We start from the raw sequence: 13,778 nt of genomic DNA on the forward strand, positions 1-13,778 counted from the left end.
ACCACCTAAATCAGTTGTTTTGGACTCCCAGAAGCTACGTTCAAAATTTGAGCAAAATCGGTTGAGCCTAAGGGGGCGCTCAAAACGCTTGAAGTTTGTATGGGAAAACTTTGCCAAATGTATGCAGAAATTTTAAGTTTTCGAATTTTGCCACTAGGTGGCGCTGTAAGCGTTCAATAATCAAACCCTTTGGTATTATTGTAGGTGACTATATGCCAGAGAACTTTGTCGAAGACCGCGAAGTGATCCGACGGCTGTGAAAAAAGTTATACCCTAGGCAAAGTGAGGCAAAGTATTGAGATTTCATTATTGATATTATTCCTTTACATGTATTGGAAAAATAACAATAAAATTTATCCTCACTTTTCCTAGGGTATAACTTTTTTCACAGACGTTGGATTACTTTGCGGTCTTCCACAAAGTTGTTTGGCATATAGTCACCTACAATAATATCGAAGGGTTTGATTATTGAACGCTTACTGCGCCACCTAGCGGCAAAATTCGAAAACTCAAAATTTCTGCATACATTTGGCCAAGTTTTCCCATACAAACTTCAAGCGTTTTGAGCGCCCCCTTAGGCTCAACCGATTTTGCTCAAATTTTGAACGTAGCTTCTGGGAGTCCAAAACAACTTATTTAGGAGGTAAGACTTGGCATTTTTCGAAATTTTTGTTTTTCATATAAGTGTGGGCCACCTTAACATACATACTTTAGGGGTTCATTATGAAATTACTCCCAAATGATTATCTTTCCCTATTACTTCAGGGATTTCTTGAAAACATTCTCCAGGTTGCCCGATTCTTTAAGTTTTTTTTTAGGATTTTTTCCCATGAGTTTCTAAATGTATTCCATTGAGATTTTTCGCAGAAAGTTTCCCCAAGAACTACTTTAGAAAGTCTTTCCATGAATTGTTTTCAAAAATCCTCAAGAAATTCTTTCAGAAAATCCTCCAAAAATTTCTTAACAAATTTCTCTTGGGACTCCTTCAGATTCTTCCGAGGATTCTCAGAGACATTAATTCAGCGGTTTCTTTACAAATTCTTCCAGGAAGTCCTTCTCAAATTCACACAGGTATTCTTTGACGAACTTCTCCAGAAATGTTCGGGAATTGCTTTGAGGATTTTTTTTGGAAATGCTTGAGGGGGAATGTCTTCAGCTTTTTTTTGTAATTCCTTCAAAGATTTTTGCATGATTTCTTTTAGTGATTTCATCAGAAATTCTTCTAAGGATTTCTTTAAGAGCTCACACAGAGATTCCTTCAGGAATTCCTTCGGGCATTTCTCTAAACTATATAAATTTGAGCACATAACTAAACTATGAAACTAAATTGTTTTTCTTAAAACTCCTCTGACGAATACTTCTGAAATACACCCACGATTTCAATCAAGAGTTCCATTGCAAATATTGCATATTAAGAAATGTTTTTCAGGATTTTTTTCTAAAAACATCTTGTAAGATTCTTCTAGTAATTCCACCATTTTCTCAAGGAATTTCATCAGGAATTCCTCGAAGTTTTTTTTTCAACAGATCCTCCTTTACATAATGTCTTTAGTAATTTTCATTTAATTCTTCCTGGTATTCCTTCTGAAATTTTCTCGAAAATTCCTCCAGAGTGGAATAAGACTATTTTTTTTCTGACAGTCATTCAAATATCCTTAAACATCTTCGAAAGACGTCATTTTAATCCAACAAACCGTTTTCGAGTAACAATTTAAAAAAAAAATGAAAATTAGGCTTTATTAATACGTTTTTACAAGAAGTTAGGTGATGAGTATTAAAAAACATATAACATTGAAACATTTTCAGACAGAAGCGCATATATGAGCAAAATTTCATTTGAATTGCAAAAGGTCGCATCTACGCGATTCGTTGAGTTGGAAATGCTCCATCATGTAAAGATAAATTTTCTAAAAAAACTGCAACTGAACAACTTGTTTAATTTATAGAGAAATTCGTGGAGAAATCCCTCAATAAAGTTCCTCGGGGATTTCTTGAAGAATTTTCGTGTCTGTGAACATATTTTTGAAAGAATCCTAGAAAAAAAATCAAACGAGAAAACTCAAATTTAGAAGACACAGCGACACAGTGCGTGTTTAATTGACAAATTGGGCGATAAATTTATGGAAAAAATACAATTTGTTCTAGTGGGATTCGAACCCACGACTCCGTATCGCTAGTTCGTCGCTTTAACCTACCAAGCCATAGAATCTCGACTTGTTATGTGGCTTAGTTTATTAAAAAAAGCCAGGAAGAATGATTGAAAAATTATTCCTGGAGGAATTTTGTAGTAATTTCTGCATGATTTTCTAAAATAATTTTGTGTTTAATTTCTGGAGGAATCCCTAGCATTTTTTTTATTATCTCTGGAGGAGCTTTTAAAGGGATCCCTTAAGAAAATTCCTTTTGAAAATTTATTAGAAGTATGTGTAAAAGAGTTTCTGGAAAAAATCCGCTATTCATACAAGGAATTTCGGTGGGAAATCATGAGGTATCCTTGAAGAAATTCCCAAAGAGATTTATGGAGCATTTTTGAATGAATTTTCGGTGGATTTTCTGATAAAAGCTCAATGAGAATGCCTTATGAAAATTATGAATATTTTTTCGAAATAATTCCTTGCGAAATTTTTGAAGGGATCCCTACAGGAATTTTTGATGTTATCCCTGACTAAAATTTGCAATTGAATCCTTGAATTTTTTTTAAAGGAATTCGTCAAGTAATTCCGAGGATTTTCTTAAGCAATTCCTAGAAAAAAAAAGCAATTCACAATAAGTAAGATAACTTATGTTTTAAATTTCAAAGACACAGTGTGTGTATAATGACAAAGTGAGAGATGAATTTGTGAAAAAATACTACTTGTTTTGGTGGGATTCGAACCCACGACTCCATATCGTTAGTCCGGTGTTTAATCACCTAAGCCATAGAATCGTAATCTGTTCTGTGGCTTAGCTGGTTAAAGCACCGGACTAGCGATACGGAGTCGTGGGTTCTCTCAATTTGTCAATTAAACAAACACTGTTGTCGAAATTTGAATTTGTTCGTATATATAAGACATACCAGCCGAGTGATATGGCCGATAAAGGGGGAAAATATCTGCCTTGAAGAACAGCAGCAAAAACACCTAGATAGACCGTTCGCTGTGAAGATTTCTAAAACAAACCTCTTAAAACATTGTAAAAAAAATCCTGAGAATCCGTCGAGAAATTACTAGAAAATTTCCTCCAGAAAAAGATGGAATTTTTGCGCAAACTAATAGAGGAACACTCTGAGTAAGCTTTGCTTGAATTTCTGTAGGAATCGCTGAAAGAATTCAGACAATTTTTAGTGGAGGAATTGCTACAGAAACGTTTGGAGAAAACCCTGTAGAAATTCCTGGAGACAACTATGCGGGGATTTTCTATCGAATCTTTGAAGAATTCCTAAAGGAATCTCTGAAGGTGTTCATGACCTATTAATTGTATGAATTATTTTAAGAATCCATTGGAGAATATCCGAATGAATCCTTGGATGAATTTATAAAAGAAGCTGTGGATAAATTTCCCTGTAGAAATTTCTGAAAGAATCTCTGTGTAATTTTCTCAAAAATCTAGTAGGGATTTTGAAGGAATATCCAGAGGGATTTCTGAAGGAATTCATGGAGAAACGTTGGATGGAATCCATGGAAGATTTTCCAAAGGAATCCTTTGAGAAATTCTAGAGACTAACTTCTGATGGAATTATGCCTGCAAGATTGTCTAAAGGCAAATATTCTGAAGAATTCTGAAGGAGTTCGGATTTTACGAAATTTAGCAAGAATCGCTGGAATTTCAGAGGAGATCCATGGAAGGTTTTTCAGGGGATTCCATGGAAAAATTCTGAAGAATTCTCTAGAAGAACGCCTAAAGAGTCTTTGGAGAAATTACTGGAAAAATCCAAGTAGAAATTTCTGGAAGTATTTGCTGTAGGATTTTCTTAAGGCATCCATGAAGTAATTTCGAAAGGAATCTATGGAAAACTTTCAAGGAAGTTCATGGAAAAAAATCCGAAGAACTCTCTAGATTTTTTTTTTTCAAATAATGCTTTGAGGAATTTACCAAAAAAAGATTTTCCAAAATAATGCTAAATTCTAAATAAGTTATTGGATAAATTTGTATGGAAATCTGTTGATATATTTCTAAAGGAAGCTTTGGAAAAGTTTCTGGAGGAAACTCTGATCGTTTTTTAAGAAACCATGGAGAAATTTCTGCAGGAATCCCTGGATACAATTTGCATAAAAGTCCTGGAAAGACTGAAACAACCCTAAAAGAATTACTGGAAGCTTTTGTAAAGGAACCCATCGAAAACTATCTGGGTTAATCGTTTGACCAATTTCAGGAGAAATTCCAGAAAAATTCTGAAGGAAATCCTTAGAGGACTTCCTTAAGAAATAAAAAAAAAAACTTGGAAAATGTTCTCAAAGAATCCTTGAAGGATTTGCTTCAGAAACCGCTGGAATAATTTTTGAAGGAAACTTCGTACAATTTTTTTATTGAATTTCCGTAGGATTTTCTTCCATTTTCGAAAGAATAAACAGAAGAGTTTATGTAAAAAACTTTGGAGAAATCCTAAAACAATCATTGGAAGATTTTTGATATCATGAAACAATTTAAGAGGACGTTTATGAAAGAATTTCTATGGAAAGCTTTTGTGTAATTTCCGAAAAAAAAACTCCTTCTGAAGGAAATGTGGAGGAATTTCCGAAGAAAACTTTTGGTTGGAGGATTTTTTATGCAATCCATTGAATATTTCTGTTTTTGTTTCTGTTTCTGAAAGAAAACCCTGGAGAATTTTCTTAAGGCATTCATAGAGAAATTTCGGAAACAATCCATGAAAAGATTTTTCATGGACATAAAGAGTTTCTAGAGGAATTTCTGGCGGAATCTTGAGAGGGTTTTTTTGACGGAATCCCTAGAAATACTTTTTGAAAGAATACCCACAGGAAATTCTTGATGAACTTATGGAGGATTTTCGTTAAGAAATCTTTAAAAGAATTTCTGAAGTATTCTTTGGAAAAAAAAACAAACATATTTTATAAAAGGTTTTGTGAAGGAACCGCTGTAAGAGTTTCTAACAGAATTCTCAAAGGAGATTCTGAAAGAATCATTGGAAAAGTTTCTGCCAGAAACGATACAGGAGTCTCTGTAGTAATGGGTGAATGATTAAAAAAAAACTGGAACTGGAAAGAAACTTCAGAGGATTCTTTGAATCCCTAAAATATTGTTTGAAAGAATACCTGTTCAAAATGTTTGATGAATCGCGAGAAACACTTGAAATATTGATTGATTGATTTGTCTTTATTTAACAGACTTTCAGCCCCTGAAATAATCTTTGAAGGATAATTTATGATTTTTTTATCAGGAATCTTTGAAGATTTTGTAAAGACACCACCGGAAGAATTTCTGACGGGATTTTAGAGGAGTTTCTGAAGGAATGTTTGAAAAAGTGAAACGACGCAGGAATTTCTGAAGGGATCGGCGAAAGGTTTTCCAAAAACAAAAAACCTTGGACAGATTTCTGAAGAATTTTATTGAAGGGGGTTATTTTATAGAAACCCTTTGAAATGGACATTTTTCTAAAGGAATTCTTGGAAAAAATATGACGGAATCTTAAAATGAATTTTCTGAAGTAAACTGTGGATTTATCAAGATATTATTGACATTATCTCAAGAAAATTTTTGAAGGATCCCCCTAGATAAAATTGATGGAAATTCAACAGAAATTTCTAGAAGAATCTTTGGAAGAAACTGCTGTTGCTGCTCTGGAGTAACTTCTAGAAGAGTCCTTGAGTGATTTTCAAACCAAATTCATGGACGAATTTCTAAAGAAATCCATGGGAAATTTAAAATGGAATCCATCGAGATTTTTTTTTGAAAAATCTGGAAAAGTTTCTGAAGGAAACCCTAGGAGTCTCCCTTACAAGAGCTTTCAAAATAATCCATTGAGAAATGCCTGGAACTATACCTAGTGAAATTTCTGAAGGATTTTTTGGAAGTTTTGTTGAAAGAACCCTCGGTTGAGTTTCTGAAGGAATCTCTGAATGACTTTCGAAAAGATGCCTGTGAAAATGTCTGTGGAAAAAATTGGAAAAATTTCTGAAGGAATCCTTATGTATATGCGATAGTGTTTTAAAATATTACTTTATATGATATCATTCATGCATTATTATGCGGCTCCTGGTTGTGTGCAGTATTTTCCTCGTGGAAGTGGTTTACGATAAGGTGCATTCCGATAAGAATCGAACCCCTCATGTTGCGATCATTTAAGTCATCGTGCTGCATGCGATCACGTAGAGAACATCACTTGGTTTCGTAGGTACCTTCAAATCATAGCAGATGATACCGAATTCGATTTGCATAAAATCCATTTTTGATCCACTGTACCCTCGTGGCGATGGTTTTAATTAATTCATATTTTTGGACCCGTTCCCAAAACGCGGGGAAATTATGCTTCGGGGTGGATGATGGAACAACGCAGCGCAGCGGTTGACGGAGCAGAGCGAAGGATTGAGGGAGTCTGCGTTTAGAAGCCGTTCGGAGATCAGATTACTCGTGTGAACCTTGTGACATGGACTGGACAGACACATACGGTGGCGCGGCATGGGAAGGAGGAGTTGAGCCGGTTATTCTAAAAGTGTGAACGATTTCTCGGAATGAATAGTTGCCCATAGGAGCGCGACGGATTGTCTCTCGATGAACTCGTGACATGAATGAGCGATGGAGTTGATGCCTTGCACCGCCATTCTCCTATGCTTACGGCCGTGTGGGGTTCAGGTTGGTTGGTTGGTTGGGATGGTGGATTCGAAACAATGTAGCATTTTTTGCCATTTACAGCGGCTGGCTGGATGGTTGCTGACAATGAGCAGGGATAAATTCATCATTTTCAGCTTTTATTCGTATGAATAAGTTTTGTAGCGAACGACGACGGTGAGCACGCAGCATCATCATCAGCCGACCGACGACGCGACGGAGGCATCAGATTTACGATCGAATAAACCAGAACAAAAATAGATTAAAAATAAATACACGAGTGTGTCGGCGCGCATAATACGATAACGACGAAAGGATTCGCTCAGATGGAAGTGATTTGTTTGTATTTGGACGGGATTTAAAATATTGTGAAGCACCCGTTGCGGAAATTGCGTATAACTACGAATAAAACAATTGTTGATGACTGTTTTAATTCTTCTTCGTTGAAGAAACATTTTTAACGTGTGTTATTTCATTACAAACTAAAACTTATCCGCATTTGTGAAATTTGTAATACACTCTTGATAACCATTTCACTGTTTCTTCTCTTCCCGCAGCAACCCGCATGGCCTCGTCGCACGTCTCGCCTCAAGTGTGTCGTCCGCACTTCCACGGACCTCTATCCTGGCTAAGTGATCCGCCGAAGCCCCTCTCATCCGGAACCGGTGCATGGAGTAGCCCCTTTGCCTGCCCTCAAGATCCCCAGGACAAACTCAGCCACGCCGCCTCCGGTCTAGGCCTTTCGGCCGGCCAAGGTAGCAGCAGTAGTCAAGCCATCGCCGGCGGCGGCGGGAGCAGTAGTGGTAGTTCAGGCCTCGCCAGCAGTAGTCAACACCTGTTCTCGTTCCCGCCAACGCCACCCAAGGACTCCACGCCGGACTCGATACAGACGGTACCGACCGAGTACCAGGCCACGATCAACGCCTTCATGCACCAGGCGCAGGTCACCTCGAACAGTATAGCCCAGCAAGCGGCGGCCGCTGCAGCCCACGATAGCTGCATGCTGGACGTGAAGCCTTGCCTGACGGGGAGTTCCCTGGGGCTGGGCGGAAGCAGCGGAATGAGTGGAATAAGTGGTAGTGCATCCGGAAACTCGAGCAGCCAACAGTCCAAACAGCAGCGGGAAGGTACGGCCCTGAACTCCGCAGTCAACAGTGGTACTAGTAGTGGTAGTAGTGGTAACAACCATTCGCTGTTCGATACGGGATCGTACGGCGCCGGTGGATACGCCGATACCGTGGGCAGCAGCAATGGTGGTTATGGCGGTGGAAGCAGTAGTGGCGGAGGCGGAGGCGGCGGTGGCGGTGGAAGCAGCTATCATCACCAGCAAAGCGGTTCGTTTCATCCTAATCCACGTTCTACGGTTATGAGTAGTAGCCACCATCATATGAAGCCGCAGCGGACGAAGGCGCGAACGAGTGCCGGTAAGATATGGACACGCTGTGGGGTTTTATGTGTTTTATAATTTGGTTTATGTATATTTTGAAAGATTTTTTTGTAAGTTTTATCACTGGTTTCAGTATAGCTATTTTGTTCAGTCTCTGTGAATACCATGCAATGCTTGTTTTGTGTAAATATCAACAAAAGTGAAACATATAAATTAAAGCTGCACCGCTGTCATCGTCTCGCAATTTTTAACTCTTAAGCTGTTAGTACACAGGGTCAAATATTTGTCCAAAAAGAAACCAATGCTGAAACATCTTGTTTGACTCGATCCAATTTTTATTAGTGTCAAACTGATATTGTTTCTTGAGTTCTTTCCTTGTCAAATATTTGACCCTGTATACTACTGGCCTTAGGATAAGCACACAAAGAAGGTTTTGGTTTCGAAGACTATCATCATTGCTAAAAATCTAGTACATTGATAGCAGATTTGAATGAAAGCTAAGCTTTCTAAGACTATATGCGAAAATTACCCTCGTCGACTGAGAATACTGAAAACACTAGGAGCTCCGATGTACCCTCATGATTATGACAGTCACTGCTAAACAATCGTCACCAGGTTTGGGCTGAATAAGGATCAATGTGTTAAGTATTAGTGAACGGCACGAACACATACAAAAGCGTTGAACAAAAAAAAACGAAAAAAACAGAGCTTTGTGTTTCATCGTGCGCTTCAAACAGCAGCGATCTCATCTACTTCTTCATCATCATGTTTTTCATCTTCTTCTCCTTCTTCTTCTTCTTTTTTTTTCTTCTTCCTTTTCTTTTTCTTCTCCTTCTTCTTCTTCTTCTCTTCTTCATTTTCTTCTTCTTCATCATCTTCTTTTTCTTCTTCTTCTTCTTCTACTTCCTCTTCTTCTTCTTCTTCTTCTTCTTCTCGGCGTAACGTACCCACTGAGGCAAAACCTGCCTTTCACCCTTTGCCAATGATCATTTTGCATGTGTGTAAATCGTGTGACAACTCTATGCCCAAGTAAATTTCCATAGCGAAAAGTTCCTGGATCAACTAAGAATCGAACCCGTTACTCTCATCATTGTCATGCTGAATACGAACGCCTTTACAGCTGGGGCCATATGGGCGCGATTCAACAAGATGTTTCCTCTGAAATTTTTCCAGATATTCTTCCAATTTTTTTTTCTTCAGAATTACCTATTGAAATTCTTTAAAAAAAATACCCTAAATCTCATTTTGATAAAATCCCATATATTTTTTGTTGAAATCTAGGAGGAATTTTCGGAGTAATTCAAAAAAAAACACTTTCAAAATAACAGAAAGGGCACAGACAAACAGACGTAACACTTGCGAAATTTCCATCGACCACGCTTTCAATGATCATTTTAAATTTTCATAGTTGTGGCTTTCACAACCAGAGGCGCGCGCATCGTTTTTCTATGCGTTTGACGTTTCACACTAGCGCCTTCTGTTGACGATATTGCACAACACAGTGATTCGTGCAACGTTTCCACCAGGTGATCCCAAGTAACAATTCCATTGCTGATTGGTTTTGATTGATTTTTATTAAGGTTTTTCTACAGCAATAATTAAAACTCACAGTTTTATGACTGCTTTTATGAAAACCATTGATAAAATGTTTTATAGTATACTTGAAGATATTCATAAAGACAGATTTCAAGAGTAAACAAAACATTCCGATATGTAAACCTTCTGGCAATCATTAATACCACAATAAAACTGTTAAAACTCTCAACAGATGGCGATCCGTTCGATTAGTAACGACATCTGTTGGTGGAAAAGCAGAAACTACGACACTGCTAGGTTTATTGCGGTCATCATAAAAGTAAACTTGCTTTCGTTTTATTTTCGCTGATTAGGCCGGAACAAATCTCATTTTCTTCTTTTGTCACAATACTCGTTGGCTCGCTAAGGGGGAGGACAATAAATAATAAATGTATTTGATGAAGAAATACCCAAACAATTCGGCAAAATCTATAAACTCATCGAATTTGTTAAGAAAATTTTGTGCAACTCTAATTTCACCTTAAAATTTTAAAATTTCTTGAATAATTTATTGGTGTCCCCCTTCAAAATGTTGAATTTCGACCAAAATTTTCCCAGGGGCGGTGACATAAGAGAAAATCAAAATTTGTGTCAGCCTTATGGTCGTCGCCATATTGAAGAATTAGCTTACGTGAATGGAAAATAGTTAATTGATAGTTTGCCACCATTTTCATAACATGCTCACATAAATAAACTCTCTCTGCTGAGTTTTCTTGTGATTCGAGATAGTTTTACTAAATTCACAAATTGATTTATTTCATTCCAAGATGATAATATTCACTATTTCCGAAGCGCATTAATTATATGATTCTGCAACCCCAATATTCACGGAAATTTGCGCATATGCCTACCAGCACAATAACTACTAAAATATAACTTTGAAATGATCGCTTTCTACTTACGAATGATGTATCCTCCTGAACTTAACGTGCCATCGAAGAAGCTTCTCTGCATTTTGAGCTGTCATAGTTTTTGTTGAAAAAAAACAACAACAATCGAGAGGTTTTAAAACGGGTTTATTGCTACTCTTAATGCGGTTTGCAAAACCTCTCCGGGAGTGGTCCACTTAGCCGGAAGATGCTCTTAAAGAGGTTATCAAGAGGTTTTGATGTATGATTCAGTTTTATTGCAAGTTTTATAAAATTGGTCATGAAGATCTCTTGTAGAGCCAAACAAAACTTAAAATGTTACTTGGGAATGGTAGTGTGAACTGGGCGATGGATTTTCATGAAAATCGTTCAAGGTGTTACGTCTGTTTGTCTGTGGAAAGGGTCTGATTTTGAAGGATTCCGGTGTTCTTCTAGAAGTTCCTTTTGCACAGCAAAAAAATATGAAAGTTAAACAGCACGTAAATTGAAGATCAATTGAAATTTGAGGCAGAAAAATGTAAATCACCTACATTTAACGTCAGCCGAGCAACCCGCTGCTGGTCAGACGGCTTGTTTACAGATTTTAAAGCATATTCGCTTTAAATTTACATGCATCTACTATAAATCATGCCAGCCACTCTCCGTCATCAGCTAAACGAACGGCTGCTCGCAGCTGTGGCGGTTTCCTCGTTGTCTCTCTCAATACTCTCTGCAGCAGCCGGAGCATGTCGGGAATGCGTGCATTATGATAGAAGCGGTTTAACTTTGACTGCCTGCTTTTCAACAAGCTGAGATAGCCGAGAGAGCTCGGGCGTGCTACTCACACCCCAAGGGTCTGAGTTCAATTCTCGCTCGGAGCTCAATTTTTCTTCATATTTTCTAACAGATATCTGCAATGTAATTTTAAGATCGCACAAAAATTTCCATCACATATGACGGGGTCCTTTTGTTACATTCGATCCGTCATAAATTTACAGTTTTTTTTCGAACTGTGTGGGATTCCCCCAGACATTCTTCCTAGGATGCCTACAAAAGTATTTTCTGGGGTTTCCTCAAGAGTTTCTTCTGGGATTCTTCCTGGAATTTCTTCTGGGGACGATTCAAGAATTTGTTCAGGAGGTCCTTCTGGAATTCCAGGAATATCTTTTGGAGTTTTTCCCGTTTTTTGGAGTCCCGTTTTTCTTCCTTGGAAAGCTCCGAAGGGCTCCTTCTGGGAATTCTCGTGGAGTTGCTTCTGGAAATAATTCAGGAGTATGTTTTGCAATACCTTCAGAAGTTTCTCCAGAAGTTTGTTTGGCTGTCTTCCTGGTATTCTTTACGGAAACTTCACAAGATATTTTTTTTGGAATGCTCTAGAACATGGTTTCCCAAACTGTGGGTCGCGACCCCCAAGAGGAGGCCTTCATACCTCCATGGATCGCGAGGGACAGCCGAATATTTTATTGTAATTGACAACGAATGAGGGGATTTCTATGGTGGGTCGCGAAAAGTACGTCTTCTGGCAAAAGGGGGTCGCGCACCGGAAAGTTTGGGAACCTATGCTCTAGGAGTTCCGTATGAAAATATCCTTCATTATGATAATCTTCCAGAGTTCCTTAAGGATTTCCTCAAGAAATATATAAGTCGAATTCATTGCTCCCAGAAAAAAAAAAATCTGTAAGAATCTCTGGAGGAGCTTCCGAAGGACTTCCTGACGAGTTCTCCAGCAAAAAATCATACAGGAATCCGGAAGAATCCCCAACAGGAAATCCTGCAGGAATCATAGATGGTATTTCTGGAAAAATCGGGAAATGGAATCCACAAGTATCTTTAAAAATGGGCTAATCTGTGTTCCTGGAGGATTACCCAGATGGTATTAATGGTGTTATCCACAGATAGATGGAGTTCCTGGAAGAATCGCCAAAAGGAATTTCTGGATGAATTCGTTGATGAAATATCTGGTGAAATCCATGGAAGGACTTCTTGGACGAATCCTCAAAAGGAATTTTCGGAGGAACCTCTACCGTAGTGTCCGAACGGACACATCGGCCACTTAGATCAATCGATTACAATGGCCAAATTGGGCAAAATCATTCACCAACGAGGACGGATGCAAATGATGCATCCTGCTTGCGTGAAATACTTTACAAGACTGTTTTATTTTATCTTAATCGTTTATTTCATTTGCTTTGTATCCCTCTCAATCCTCACCTCTGCCTTTTCCACTCCCATCATTTTAAAATTCTATTTGTTTTGCAACAACAATATCTACTTCGCATACATTTCACTTTATTGTAGAACAACTTACAATTGACTTCGTTATAAACACGATATTATCAATCATTGATTTTCATCTCCAATGTCTTATCTCTCACCTCTCATCTATCATCTCTCTTCATCATCATCATCATCACCACCATCTCTCACATCTCATTTATCATCTCTCTTCATCCTCATCATCATCATCACCACCATCTCTCACATCTCATCTATCATCTCTCATCATCATCATCATCATCATCATCATCATCATCTCTTATCTTTCATCATCTTTCATCTCTTATCTCTCATCTCACATCTCTCACATCTCCATTCCTTATTATGTCTTTTACCTCTCATCTTTAATCTCTCATTTCTTATTTCTCATCTTTAAAACTCACCTCATATCTTTCATCTCTCACATTTCATCTCTAATCTTTAATCTCTCATCTCTTACTCCTCATTTCTCATCTCTCATCATCATCATCATCATCATCATCATCATCATCATCATCATCATCATCATCATAATCACCATATCTCATCACCATCATTTCTGATTTCTCATCTCTCATAAATCATCTATCATTTCGCATTTCTCTTCTCCTATTTCTCATTATCATCATCTATTATACATCATCATCATCATCATCACCATCTCGCATCTCTCATTTTTTATTATTTCTCATCTCATCTCTCACTTCTTATTTCTCATCGCTCATCACCATCATCACCATCTCTCATCATCATCATCATCTCTCATCTTTCATCATCACTGTAATTTCTCATCACTTATCTCATATCATCATCATCATCATCATCTCTTATCTCTTATCTCTCCATTTCTCATTTCTCATCAGTCATCTCCCATCTTTTATTTTTCATCTCTCATTACTCATCTCTAAAACTCACCTCTCATCTTTCATCTCTCACATTTCATCTCTAAT

At 37.7% G+C, this 13,778-nt stretch overlaps 1 protein-coding gene across 1 annotated transcript in view; it reads left to right on the top strand.

Moving 5' to 3' along the window:
* The window catches only part of LOC134285723 (GATA-binding factor C-like), a 663,267-nt gene that overhangs the window by 311,948 nt on the left and 337,541 nt on the right, over positions 1-13,778 (top strand). Inside the window, exon 3 of the mRNA XM_062847051.1 lies at positions 7,320-8,186. Coding sequence (XP_062703035.1) covers positions 7,320-8,186 — 867 coding nt within the window. The remainder of the gene's footprint in view (positions 1-7,319; positions 8,187-13,778) is intronic.

This window comes from Aedes albopictus, chromosome 1, assembly GCF_035046485.1.
Source record: "Aedes albopictus strain Foshan chromosome 1, AalbF5, whole genome shotgun sequence".
NCBI classification, from domain to species: Eukaryota; Metazoa; Arthropoda; class Insecta; order Diptera; family Culicidae; genus Aedes; species Aedes albopictus.